The 14289-nt window shown below is 38.0% G+C and overlaps 1 protein-coding gene across 2 annotated transcripts; it reads right to left on the reverse strand.

Annotated features, from left to right (window-relative positions):
* Positions 1–713: 713 nt before the first annotated feature.
* Positions 714–13710, reverse strand: gpr155a (G protein-coupled receptor 155a). 2 transcript variants are annotated; one of them, XM_078795012.1, is made up of 16 exons: positions 13532–13710; positions 12973–13430; positions 11105–11504; positions 10869–11031; positions 10569–10724; positions 8923–9006; positions 8750–8852; positions 8573–8657; positions 7168–7258; positions 6900–7098; positions 6553–6642; positions 5256–5386; positions 4815–4910; positions 4239–4303; positions 3362–3499; positions 714–2269 (listed from the first exon to the last, which is right to left on the reverse strand). In XM_078795012.1, exons 2-16 carry the CDS (start codon positions 13427–13429, stop codon positions 2074–2076), a joined length of 2454 nt encoding a protein of 817 aa, XP_078651138.1. In that variant the 5' UTR covers position 13430; positions 13532–13710; the 3' UTR covers positions 714–2073. The 2 variants fall into 2 exon arrangements, with proteins under 2 accessions (XP_078651138.1, XP_057937191.2); XM_058081208.2 differs by having other exon boundaries at positions 718–2269; positions 8732–8852.
* Positions 13711–14289: the final 579 nt, after the last annotated feature.

The raw sequence follows: 14289 nt of genomic DNA on the forward strand, positions 1-14289 counted from the left end.
ATCAAAAAAATTCAATATTGACTCATTTTGTAAAAAATGTCTACGGAGTTGACTTATAATACCATATTTTCCAGACTATAAGTCACTTTTTTTCATAGGTTGGCTGTTCCTGCATCTTATACTCCAGAGCAACTTATAAATGAAAAATTTATGTTACATAAACACTGGACACCTTTTCTGTTTGTTTATTTTTTGTGTAGCCGAATAAGCATTGTGTTAGCATATCTTACACCTATTCAGCCAGTTCTCTATTTTTTTATTTTTAAAACTTGCCTTCCATGAGGACGTAATGTCTGTTTTGATCAATAAATGACCTGCAAAAAAAGTGACTAATACTCCAGTGCAACTTATGAAGATTTTTTCCACCTACCGTATTTTCTGGACTATAAGTCGCTCCGGAGTATAAGTCACACAAGGCCAAAAATGCATAATTAGGTAGAAAAAGAAACATACATTGGACTGCACTGGAGTATAAGTCGCATTTTTTGTGGGTAATTTATTTTACAAACTACTTGACCAAAACATTACAAACATTACGTCCTCTTGGAAGACGAATTCTAACAATAAAAGAATAGAGAACAGGCTGAATACGTGTACGATATGCTAACACAATGCTTATTCAGCTATACAAAAAATAAACATGAAAAGAAAAGGTGTCCAGTGTTTTACACTTTTTTTCATTTATAAGTCGCTCTGGAGTATAAGTCGCAGGAACAGCCAACCTATGAAAAAAAAATACGATAATTAAGCATTTTTTTGGCCTTGTGCGACTTATACTCCGGAGCGACTTACAGTCCAAAAAATACAGTATATTGTTTGTGTTGTTAAATTGGCCGATAAGGCATAAAACTTTGATATTGAATCATATTTGTATAATTTTTTTTTTAATAAAACTTTATGGATACCCTGTATTATTCAACACTAGTTTGGATACATTCATAATTACTCTAGGATAAACTATCCATCAAGCAATAGTTTGCCTGCAATTCATTTGACCTGAGAGACAAAAATGGGTGTTTATTTTCCCCAATGTGTGTCATAGTTTTTAATGTCCAACAAATGGCATCTTGTTATCTTTTTATGGCAATGGAAGCATGTGCTTGTTGCCGCACAAGCTAACGTATCCCAGATAAAACAGTCACCGCTGCTTTGCGTGTTGTTATCATCACCATGGCAACAGCGCTACAAGCAAATCAAACAGTCATCAGCTAAACTGAATGAACACTGAAAGAAATGAAATAAATACATTCAAAAACATCAACTTTACCTTTTTTTTTTCTTTTTGGGGTGTTTGGAACAATTGGCCCGCGGCATTATTACTGTGTTTCACATTGTTTTTTTGTATGTAAAACTAGAACTACTCCCTTTTAAATGTTTTTTGTTCACTTTTTTGGGGTGTTTGGAAAAATTGGCCGTGATTTAAAAAAAAAACAGGCAGGATTACTGTGTTTCACATTGTTTTTTTTGTATGTAAAACTATAACTACTCCCTTTAAATGTTTTTTGTTCACTTTTTTGGGGTGTTTGGAACATTGATTCAGTTTTTATTTGCCCTTTTGGGGGAAATTAATAACAAAAACTAACCGAGGTTCCACTGTACTATATGCGCATTCATTGATTTTTTTTTATTTTTTTGGATATCATGGATGTTGTGTTTTGTCACATAACATATAAAGTTGCTTAAAATACCCGTGGATAGCAGTCAGGCAGAGGACTCTTTATCAAGAAGCACTTCAGGCACTGGCCACAACATTAGGTACACGTTGCGATAACCCCCAATGAAAACCTTCTATGACACAAAAGTAAGGAACTTAAATAATATCTAATATCTTATCATCACGCCCATCGACTCCTTCAAGTATTATAAACTGAGCATGCATGAATATCTCTTCTAGATGTATCTATTGCTTACTATTAGTTGAGTGGTGTACGTGATTATGGAATCGCTGTCAATGTTGTCGTAGCTCTTATAACGGCCGTCACGATTCCCGCTTTATCATCGCATAGCGAAGATACAGCGTGTCCAGCACGTGCGTGGAACAGCAATGTTCACACCGCGCTCAGCAGGCCATGCTTAGGTCACAAAGGAGTAATAAAGCCGACCGTCCTGGAAGGCGTGTTCTTGCTCGATGTGCTGAAGAATGCCGCCCTGCTGCAGGCGTGTGCCGTAGAGTAAGGCCTCACCTGCATCCTGGGCTAAGCCCGCCTCCTGCAGCCACTCCACAAGCTCACAGCCCAGGAAACAGTCCACCATCGTCCTCACGCCGCACCTGACAAGTCACAGGAAGTACTTTAGCAAGACGATAAAAAAAAGGTGCCCTGCATCACGCTACGCTTTAACACCCTTGGAGCCTGTGGCTGTTTTTTATTGGCCCACAAGATTCTCTAAATGTGTAATTTATCAGGAAAATGAAACAAAACTAATTTTACAAGAATTAAGTCAAAATATTAAAAAGAAAATGTTGTAATTTTACAAGTATAATATTTCAATGTTATGGGGAAAAATGTCATTTTAGTTGCATAATGAAGAAATATTTTGTATGTGTTCTAATTTTTGTTAAATTTGGCTGGGTTAAAAAGTTTAATATTACAAAAAAGCAAGTCAAAATATTTTGGGAATAAAGTCATAATATTTGGAGAAGAAAATCTGAAATTAGAAAGCGAAAATGAAAAAAAAAAATCATTTTTCCAGGAGAAACTCAAAATATTCATAAAACAGAGTGTAAAAGTGCGGCCCAGGGGCCATTTGGAGCCCGTGGCTGTTTTGTATTGGCCCACAAGATTCTCTAAATGTGTAATTTATCAGGAAAACAAAACAAAACTAATTTTACAAGAATTAAGTCAAAATATTAAGAAGAAAATGTTGTAATTTTACAAGTATAATATTTCAATGTTATGGGGAAAAATGTCATTTTAGTTGCATAATGAGGAAATATTTTGTATGTGTTCTAATTTTAGCTAAATTTGGCTGGGTTAAAAAGTTTAATATTACAAAAAAACAAGTCAAAATATTTTGGCAATAAAGCATAATATTTGGAGAAGAAAATCTGAAATTGCAAAGCGAAAATGAAAAAAAAAAATTTTTTCCAGGAGAAACTCAAAATATTCATAGAACAGAGTATAATTGTGATGTGAAAAGAGTTGCAATTTTACAAGAGTAAACTCTGACTATTAAATAATGTCACTGTAATAGCACAAAGTTGAAATACATATACTTTTTTCCCTCTGATAACAGACTCAAACCACAAAACAGCAGCTTTTTGTAATTCATATATTATGAAAAACCATGATAGAATGACACCAATAAATCCGAAGCGCGATGTGACGAAATTATGAGAAATTCCGGCTGGCAGGAGACTCACCTTCTCTTCCTGACAATGTCGTGAAAACATTTGTCTTTATGATGTTTGACAAAGTCGGTGCAGGTCATTGTGATCTCCTCGGGTAGATCACCTGGTGGTTGCTCCTCTTGCCGCTTTCCGTACCACAGTCTGTGCAGCCTAAATCACAGGCGTGTACAGCGTCAACATACAAATATGTACATACGACCTTGTTCAGGGTCACCTGAAGTCGGCCACCTGAGTCAAGCAGGGAGCAAGGCGGACGACATGACGCTTTTCAGAATATTTTGACTTTATTTTAACTTTTTCACTAAGCTAATTTTCCAGTTAGTTTGATGTTGTTTGTTTATCATAATATTAAACAGAAATTAAAAGTTTTTTTTCTGCAATATTTCAATTGTATGCTACATTGTTTTTCCCTCATAATATTACAACTTTATTCTCATGAGACACTTTTAAATATTTTACTAGGATACAAAATAGTTGAACTTTACTGTCATAAAATTACAGCTGTTTTCCCCATTCCCATTTCTGCTATTGTTTTTTTTTTCAACTATTGTAAATTTTCTTCTCATAATTCTGACTTTAGTTCCATAATATTTTTATTTCATTCTAGTAATATAATATTTTTTTACCGCAACCTAACTTTCCCAAAAATACTATTTTATTCAGTTTTATTTGTCTGTCATAACATTATGTCTTTGTAATATTTTATTTTTCAACTTTATGCAATTAAAATGACTTTTTCTCATTAGGTTAAAATATATATTTTTATCTTAATATTTGTACTTTATTCTTGCAAAATTACTGCTCATTTCTCGATTTCTGCTGTTTTTTTTAGTTTTATTGAATTTTAGTTTTATTGAGTTTTATAGAATATTCATTGCATGTCTCTTACCTCTTCCGAAAGGGCAGAATAATGAAATGTTTGTCCAGTCCAAAGAGAGCAAAGGAGAGAAAACCCTGCAAGCAGACAATCCTGTCATTAATCATGTCATTAATCAGTTTACTATTAGAGGGAGTATTCACAGTGCATCCCATCCATTCACATACTGTATCTGTGGTGGTCCATCACAAATAGGTTTGGCACCCTTCAACACATTATGATGGGACTACCTGTCTAACGCTGCTTGTTTTTGCACCTGCTCTGCCGGAGAATAAGAAGATGTAGCGGGAGGGATCCGTATCACCAACTATGTATTGAATGATTATAGGTCAAATTTGATGTTTAATTATTTTTTTTGGTAACAAATTTTAGTCCGTTTTTTTTTTTTTTTTTAGTCAATTTTAATCTGTTGTGTATTACCCCCCCCCCCCCCCCCCATTATTTCATTTATTTTCAATATGGCAGAGAACAGTTTGTGCACCCCTGTTCTTAACATATTTGTTGTGCTTTTCATGTTTGGACTCGCTCCTGGCACCGCCGCACTTAGATTGTAGTCCTTTGGGGAAACGCTATGACAAGAACACCCACCTGCCCGTAATTGGTAAACGCGCAGAAGAACTGCAGCTCCACGTAAAGTCTGCTGGGGTTTTGTTGAAAGAGCACCCACACACAGCTAGACAAGTTCTGTCACAAGAGAATCACAGGAAAAATACTCAAATGGTGCATGTACAGTAATAACTTTTATAAAGTAAAGATAAAGTAAAAAAGTCCCTTTCCAAACCAGTTAGTCCTCATGAAAATGCAATGTTAAGAGAGGTGGTTAAGCAAAGCAGCAAGTGTGTAATCACGCCTCAGCATAATAAACAATTAGACGCATTTATAAAAGGAACAGAACAACAATGGCGGAGTCACCACTCACATAGGAAAATATAATTAGCAATCAACATCCTTGTGTTTGTATGGACACGTCCTCATTTGTGTTAAGGAGTGTAGGAAGACGCCACATGAGACGTGACGACGCTTACTCACGGCGAGCGAGCTCACGCCAAGAAGCAAACATAGGAGCATGTGACGGGATATTTGGCGATGCTCGTCCTGATGGCGCTCGTCCACTCTGAAGACCAGGCAGACCGTCGAGTCGCTGCTATTCTCATTTTGGCCTGAGGGGGACACAGAAGGATACACTCTATGATTTGTTATGTTTTACAGCAGAGCCTCACACGACTGGGTTTGGCTGCGGGACCAGCTATCACCCCTGAATGACGAGCGCCGACCCAAACTGTGTAGATATATATATATATATATATACACACACAGTAAAGTCTCGTTATATCGATATCGGTTATATCGAAGTACTGCTTATTACGATACTATTTTCATTTCCCGGCAAATTTCTAGTCTTTTATGATATAATTAGTTCCGTTAGTACGATACCCGGTTATTATGATAATCCGGTTACTACGATGCCCTTTTCATCTCCCGCCAGCCAATTTGGTCTGCTTATATCGATACAAAAGCAGCTTAAATCAATCTTTGCTTAAGGATTTCAATACCAAAAAAGAACACGGCGAACGGCTGCTTCCAGTCAACTTTATTTTTCACACTTCCACCACCAGAGCACAGCACACACACCGATTCCCGCACTTCCTGGTTCACAGGTCATGCTCAACCCGCCCCACATAGCTGGCCAAACCGCGCTCAGCATTATTGCCCACTTTTAATGCAGTTCGGCGCAGGATCGGATATATCGACAGTCCGGTTATATCGATATTTTTTCCGACTCCCGACAATATCGATATAACGAGACTTTACTGTATATGGATATAGGGAACCAATTATCCACCAGAAACTATACTAATACTAACAAGTATGTAAAACTCCACATACAAAATCATCTATCTATATTTGTACCATGAATGAAATGCATCTAAACAGTTGTGCTAGCTCCATGCTAACTTACATTGAAAATCCCATGTCCGCACTTGCGATATATATAATATCCATAATCTAATATCCACAGCTGATATACAATAAGCATGAAATATTTTCTAAGGCTCAATAAGAGACAGGAGTGGCACATTCAGCATCTTACAAACTGACGTTGATGGTCTTCTACGATGGCGGTTATCAAGTATTTTTCGCCACCTTAATCTGAATGAATAGACGACGCCCATGCTGTATTAGAGAATCCCCTTTGGGATAAAAGCGAAAGCTTAATCCACCAGTTGAGTTGCTGGTTTAACAGTTGAAGCTGTTATATCACGCTCCGTGTTTGGACGGTTGGTTTCCCCCGCAGGGGTGTTGCCTGCGTGTTGTTGCTCAATACCTGCGAGGGTGCTGGCTGTGCGGTTCACATTGGTGCTGATGATCATGTCAGGCATGGGCTGGGGCGGCGCGCACTCACACATGTGGCACGCTGATAAAAAAAGATACAATGGGGGGTCATTATCGAGGAAGCCTTGAATGGGAGAGACGATATTAAGAACATGAATAAGCACAAATGTGTGGTCAAAATATCAAAATATGGACCGTTGGTTGCAAACAAGTTATGTTTGCACTCTCCCAAGTTAACAAACAAGTTATGTTTGCACACCGCTACTTCATTATTCAGGTCACAAAACAACATAACTTAGATAAGATAATAGCGTACTGTAAGGGTGAGCAATTGAGTACCTTTGCTGAGATCTGCTGAATGGGCTTCTGGCTCAAACAAAGACTGGCTATCTTGTTCCGTTTCGGTCACAAGGTCTTCCGCCGACGTGCTTCCCTGTTGACTTTGCTCATTTTGGGCCCAGCTTCCTCTACTGAGAAGCACCAGGGAGCTACCTAGCAGGACGATGCTGAGTGAAAGCACGACCGTGGTGCAGAGGATCTGACAAAGCAGACACTTCATAAGTACCCGGGTGATACCCAAAACAAAACAACACCCCATGTTGCCTACCTGTGGTTTGCTGTAGAAGAGTGATGAGTCCAGGGTGTCGGGTGCTTTTTCCCCACAGATGAGCAACGCAGCAGTTATGAATGCAGGGATCCTGGTGGTAGAAAAGCACCACACGCAATTGCAATGTATTCCTTTCATAGCAATGTTAGCATTAGCAGTAACAGTACACATGCAAACACCAGGCAAATGCATTACTATTATTCATAAAAATACACAAAAATCTAAATTAGAGCATTTTTTTAATGATAATAAATAATGAATTAATACATAATTTACTTTATAATACAAATATTGTTTATTCATTCCTATTTATATATTTGGTAATGGTAATAGTTTTATTTCATTTGAACATGCATCACATTACAATTGAGTGCATCACATAATCAATTCATTCATTTTCTACTGCTTTTCCTCACAAGGGTCACGTGGGATGCTGGAGCCTATCCCAGCTGTCTTTGGGCGAGAGGCGAGGTACAGCCAATCACAGGGCTAATATAGACAAACAACCATTCACACTCACATTCATACCTATGGACAATTTGGAGTGGCTAATTAACCTAGCATGTTTTTGGAATGTGGGAGGAAACCGGAGTACCCGGAGAAAACCCACGCATGCACGGGGAGAACATGCAAACTCCACACAGAGATGGCCGAGGGTGGAATTGAACCCTGGTCTCCTAGCTGTGAGGTCTGCGCGCTAACCACTCGATCACCGTGTACTTGTTTACTTGTCATTTGTTTCATTCCTCATTTAGAATTATTTAGAATTGTTTTCTTCATGTTAAACTAGAATTTGTCTGTTTGCAACATATTTATTGTTAAAAGTGACCTATTATCCTTTTTCCACTTTTCATGACCGATAAATGTAGTTAGAATGTTGTATTCTCTCGTTAAACAATGCCAAAGTTTCAGATAATGAGGTTTGCGCATTTGGAAGTGAGCCCTGAAAGACCTTTGGGATGGCTCAAAACACTCGGTTTCAAAAGGCGTGGTAAAACTGCCCCTTTGTGATGTCACAGAGGGGCAGACTTCCTTATATAGTTGATAGTTAGGAAGCACTTGGGGCATGTGGCCAATTACAGTGGAGGAGGGCCGTGGGTGGAATAAATTGAAACAGACCGTTTTGGCAGGAAGCACAAATCTAAAGAAATACAACTCGAATAGGTGCAGATTCTGGAAGATGTAGAAAGTTTTCTTTGTGGGTTATTGGGTGTAGCTGCTCTATAGGAGACCACAACTCCATACACAGGGTCGAAAAGTGAGCGGATTAGGTCCCCTTTAATATTTTTGGGTGTTTGGAATGGATGAATTGTATTTACATTATTTACAGTGATTTTATTTTTTTACGTTTTTCGTTTCATTGGCTCATCTGAAACAAACGAATCCCAAAAGCGAGGTGACTCACCCCCAGCCGGCAACCACGATCACGCCTGACGAAACTTTCAGACTGTCAAACCTTCTCAGAAGCAGAAGGGAGAGCGCAATGAAGCCTACGGCGAGAATGGCGCGTGTTAGAAAAGTACCGCCTGTTGTGACGTCGATGCTGCCTGTTAGCACGCCATACCTGGCCACACGTACGTGCCGTAGAGTGAGGTGCACAGCAGCGTAAAAGTCAGGATCTGAGCGATGAAGTTGTCTTCCGTCACCACAAATTTCCACAGGATCATCCCAAAACAAGTAAGGAACTAAAACAACAAGTACTAAATAAAAATGACAGTTCTGTATGATCAATATGATGATCATTTAGAGACTAACCTGTGCCAAGAAGAGGTTGGTGGTGAACATGTGAGGTAGCCTCTGGAATTTCTTACTGAAAAGCATGACCGCCATGGTCCACAGCTTGCAGAAGAAAATATATCGTAAGCCAATCTCCCACATACTGAGCACAGAGTGATGCTACTGCAGAGTCAGTGCTGTACAAGACTCAAGAAAGTCATTTCTCAAGTAAAGATGTCAAGTCTGAAGTCAAGACAAGACCCAAGTGCCAAGTCATTTTTAGGCTTTTTAGACATTTTCTTCTCATTGTATTTTGATTGATTCCCATAATATTATAACTTTTTCAGAACCTAATTTTCCAAAATGTGCAACAAAATTTTGTTGCTCATAAGTAGAACTCTTTGTTTTTAAAATTTCCAGCTATTTATGATCTTATAACCATAATATTTTGACTTTATTCCCTTTCTCCGCAGCTAAATTATATGAGTTTATTTCTCGTAAAATTACAACTTTTTTTTCGATTGAAATGTTTTACTCTTAATATTTAAACTGCTGACCTTTCATTTTAGCTGTTTTTAAGTATTTTTTCTTGTTGAGCGCTACATTTTTAGAATCTGCCGGGTATTTAAAAAAACAAACAAACAAAATAGAACTCTTTGTTTTTTAAATTTCCAGCTATTTATGATCTTATAACCGTAATATTTTGACTTTATTCCCTTTCTCTGCAGTTAAATTTTCCTACAATTACAACTTTATTATGTTTTTCTCATAAAATTATAACTTTTTTTTGATTGAAATGTTTTACTCTTAATATTTAGACTGCTGACCTTTCATTTGAGCTGTTTTTAAGTATTTTTTCTTGTTGAGCGCTACATTTTTAGAATGCGCCGGGTATTTAAAAAAACAAACAAACAAAATAGAACTCTTTGTTTTTTAAATTTCCAGCTATTTATGATCTTATAACCGTAATATTTTGACTTTATTCCCTTTCTCCGCAGCTAAATTTTCCTACAATTACAATTTTATGATGTTTTTCTCGTAAAATTGCAACTTTTTTTTTCGATTGAAATGTTTTACTCTTAATATTTAAACTGCTGACCTTTCATTTTAGCTGTTTTTATGTATTTTTTGTTATTGAGCGCTACAAGAATGTGCCGGGTATTAAAAAATAAAAAAAAGTGGAAAAACATTTTGCTGTTGTTAAAGTTCCGCTTGAACGTTAAAGTGAAAGCTAAATGAAGAGAAATGAGTTTTTATGTGGCACCAGCTACTACAGTTATATCTTAAATGAATACTTAAACGAAACGTCTTTCAATTCCTGATTATTCTACTGGAATATTCCTACTCCTGTTATATCTCATTCACACTTTGGATTGTGCCTTTGTGTTGCTTTTACACTTTGCCTTAACGCCTTTATGGCTTCAACGAGGAATGTCTGATAATATCGGTCAGTATTGGCATGATAATGAGATAACGATCTGAAATGATTTCCAAGTTTCAAATTCGGATTGTAAATACGCAATGAGTGTAAAGTGAGTCCAAAGGTTGATACTTGGCATTTTACTGATGTTTGTGCCACATAGAAATGTGCATTTTCCAAATTGTATCGCTGTACAATACCGGTATATTAGATATCATGTGATCAAGTTGAATGACGTGATAAAAGTAATACTTTTGGGACTCACCAGCGCCACCACACTGACAATGCTGACATCAAATCTGACGTCTTGCAAAGCGTTCATCACCAGCTGAGGGTCCATCCGGTGCAGAGTGAGCAGCCAGGCTGAGATGAACATGATTGGAGCTGAGAGGAAAGTGCTGATGACCATCCCAGATATCACCTGAAGCAAAAATGAAAATATTAAACCAGGGTTCTGAAACCTTTACCATAAAAAAATCCATTCTAACTCCCCTTCCAGTAGAGTTGCTGGTATCGGGAAATCGGATATTGGTAGGAAGCCCAATGGGGCATTTCTAGTACTCACCACTTCCAGCTGTGAGTTATAATACGCAGCGTAGATAGCGACGCTGGGCGCTGTGGGGAATACTCCGTAAAGGGAAGCATAGTTGGAAAGGCTTGAGTGGTTCAAAGGGCTGGTGTCATCCAGGAGATCCACCATGTCTTTACAAATCAGAGGCATCAGCAACCTGGAAAGCATAATCAGACACCATCATACCTTCAAAGCATCACATGGTACCCGTTGAAGGAGTCTTGACTTACAGTTTTGCCGTCAGCAACAGTATCAGCGTCACCACGGTGGACCTGGTTAGCTTCTTCATCTGGCCCACCATGGACAGACCCAAGTAGAACAGAGCCGCCCCCTCAAAAGAGTTGGCCAAAGCATCCACAAAATCCGCCATAAATGAAGGTATGGTTTGCCGCAGAGCAAAATGGGCCGCGATGCCAATGACAACCATAAAGACAATCGGGTTCTTGAGGACTTGTAGCGCCACTTGTCCCACAATAAGAAGTTTGCCCTGCCGGCGGTCTCTCTGATTCTTCCATTTCTGGACCTCGCAAAAGGCAAAGCCGATGGGATTTAGCAGCATGAGAGACACGGGTGCCACCAGGTAGATGTATTGGAGGTATTCTGGGTATGTGCTCTGATATAGAGCTTTTACTGAGGAGACACAATGGAGACAAATGTTAGGAACTGCTCCAAACTGGTCTTACACAGAGACAACATCAATAAAAGCTATTTCTGTTCTTTAGCTTTTCTTCCTGGTTCTTTGGACCGCACATCATTTCAAAGGCTTTCAAAAGGTATTGCATCTAGTAAGACAAATAACCCTGAATGAAAGTGTGAAGAGTCTATAATAGCAGTTGCCATGCTCTTCCAGGGAAGTGAAAGTTAGTGTAGTGTTTGTGAACGGTTGTGTGGTCATATGCAAATTTGATAGTGAAAGTATCCATGAAAGACCAATTGACTGACAATGCATGAGATACAGTATTAGACCGGGTATGTTCAAAGTGTTACTCAGAGACCATTTGCAGAACATGACAAAAAGAGGAAAACATGTAATTTTAAGAGCATAACATAAAAAATGGCATTTTAGTAGCAAATGGTGAAATTATTCAAATATATTTTTAAAGTTATATCATGAGAAAACAAAGCTAAATTAAGTTATAAATCTGCAAAATTCAGAAATGTTATGATATTATGGGAATAGAGTCTAAATATTATGAGAATAAAATCATAATATCATTATATTTTAATCTTCTAATAATATAGAATAAAATTTACACAAAGAAAGTTCAAATAGTTGGAAAATTGTTTTTTAAAAACTCACATCAGAAAAAGAAAAAAACTTGTCATTTTAGGAGAATAAAATCAAAATACAAAGCATAAGTCATTATAACGAGAAAAGAAAATCACAATTTTATGACATTTTATGTCATTTTTATGAGCATAAAGTTAAAATATTAAAGAAAAAATAACCTTTTTAAAAGTCATAATATTATGAGAAACAAAACTAAATTAGGTTAGATGTTACAAAAATAAAGTCAAAATATTATGGGAATAAAAATTATAAAATTATGAAAAGTAAATGCACTAAAATTTGAAATTGCTGAAATCAGAAATCAGAAACAGAAAAAAATATCTGTAAAGTCAAGATATTAACAGAAAATAATAATTGAAAATATTAAAGAAAAAAATGTGCTTTTGTAAAAGAACGTTGTAATATGAGAAAAATGTTATATTATGGGAATAAAGTCATAATATTACAAGAACAAAATAAAAAAATAATAAAATAAAAACACAACAGCAGAAATGCAGGTTTTGAGGGAAAAGACTGTACTAGACTGTAAGTTTTTGGCCTTTTTCACTATGCAGATTCTTCCCAAGAATCATGAAAGAAATGGCTCTTTGAAGTGAACCGTCCTTTTTTTGTCTTGTCTTTTTTGTCTGTTAGAGCCTCACGTGATTGGTGAAAATATGAGTGCTGTACGTGTCGACACTAAACATAAGGGGGAAGGGCGGAGTGTCTCACAAAACAGCCCAAAAGACATGAATGGGCTGCATTTTGTAATTCCATAAACTATATATCAATACATGTCGTGTGGAATTATGAAGATATGATACATACCAATGGGATAACCCAGAGCAAAGTCATTGCTTTGGGTGGCGAATATGGAGAAGAGTCCAGCTTTGCTGTAGCGATTCTCTGGACTGGAAACCAGCAGCGTGAGGACACAAACAATGGCAAACACAGACACTTTGGCTGTGAGGACACTCCAGACGAAGGGCCAGATGACATTCCCAAAGTCCAGCACCACCATGTTCTTAAACAGGAGTGCAGGGAGGGCAAACTTGGACACAAAGTGGCCTAAACCTTTGGCGTGGGAAGAGGTGATGATGTTGGCCCTGCCGGCTATGTAGCCACACAGAATGATGCCAAAGCACTTGAACAGAGCCGGGAGGAGCTTGTTGATGGATATACCGGATGAGGGATCCAGCAGGTCTCCTTCCTCCTGTGGAAGGATGCCGGGGGTGGTGCTGGTCTCCATGATGATGCTGCTGCTGCTGCCCCTAGCAGCCGTCATGCTACAAAAGTAGAGTCAAGAGGTTCATTCAGCTCACAGACGGTGCAAAGGTGATGATATCAAACACACCCACTGTGCCCCACGTGGAGAAATAAATCTCACCCTTCTCCTCATGTGTCAGTCAAAGTCCCGGAAGGTGTAGTAGCCATGTTTGTTAGCCTGCCAGCTAACGTTAGCACAATAACGCTTGTTTGTCGTTTTCAAAATGACGGGAATTGTGCCAACACTCTGACACAACGGTACATGGAACTGAAAGTGACGCGCAACCGTCTGTTGTGCTCTGACTTTACTTCCCTCCCAGTAACTTTCGTAAGAGACATGTGCAAGTCATGATCGAGTCGTTTGAAACGCCTGAATGTTTTTACTGAAATTGGGAGTCACGGGTACTCGTCTTCGTTAACTTGTTCATTAACGCACTCCTGCTAGCGTTAGATACATTTAAAAGAAGGAAACGGGGTAACATTCCAGGGCTTCGGGAGAAGTCGGGGTGATTCACAATGTTTTGCGCATGCTCTTTGTGACAGGCGAACCCGAGTGAATCGACTGCCCGATTCACTTGATGACTCACTCATAAGAACTCGCGTCAGTAACTGGAATTCACTTTGCCAGCACTATTTCGTAACACGAGAAGTGCCCACAGCCATGTAACCAATCGAAAGCGACAAATAGAAAGGGGCGGGACTTAATTTGGTCTTGACGTCTGAAAAACAGGTACAAGCTAGGAATTAACATTAAATTTGAATTGAATTTGAATATCCTTCATTTTGTTTATTTATTACACCACTGTCCGTGGTTTAACACTAGTATTTATTTAGTAAGTTATTTTTCTATATTTTTAAAAGCAATTTAATGACATTTAA

This window comes from Doryrhamphus excisus, linkage group LG12, assembly GCF_037039965.1.
Source record: "Doryrhamphus excisus strain RoL-2023G ecotype Guam linkage group LG12, RoL_Dexc_Guam_v1.1, whole genome shotgun sequence".
NCBI classification, from domain to species: Eukaryota; Metazoa; Chordata; class Actinopteri; order Syngnathiformes; family Syngnathidae; genus Doryrhamphus; species Doryrhamphus excisus.

Excerpts from the sequence above, each read along its gene's own strand:
- gpr155a (XM_058081208.2), bottom strand. The coding sequence starts at position 13,429 with ATGACGGCTGCTAGGGGCAGCAGCAGCAGCATCATCATGGAGACCAGC. Across the intron at positions 5,387-6,552 it reads CACAGCCAGCACCCTCGCAG|GCCAAAATGAGAATAGCAGC; the intron begins GTATTGAGCAAC and ends TGTCCCCCTCAG. Across the intron at positions 2,270-3,361 it reads GACATTGTCAGGAAGAGAAG|GTGCGGCGTGAGGACGATGG; the intron begins GTGAGTCTCCTG and ends GTGACTTGTCAG.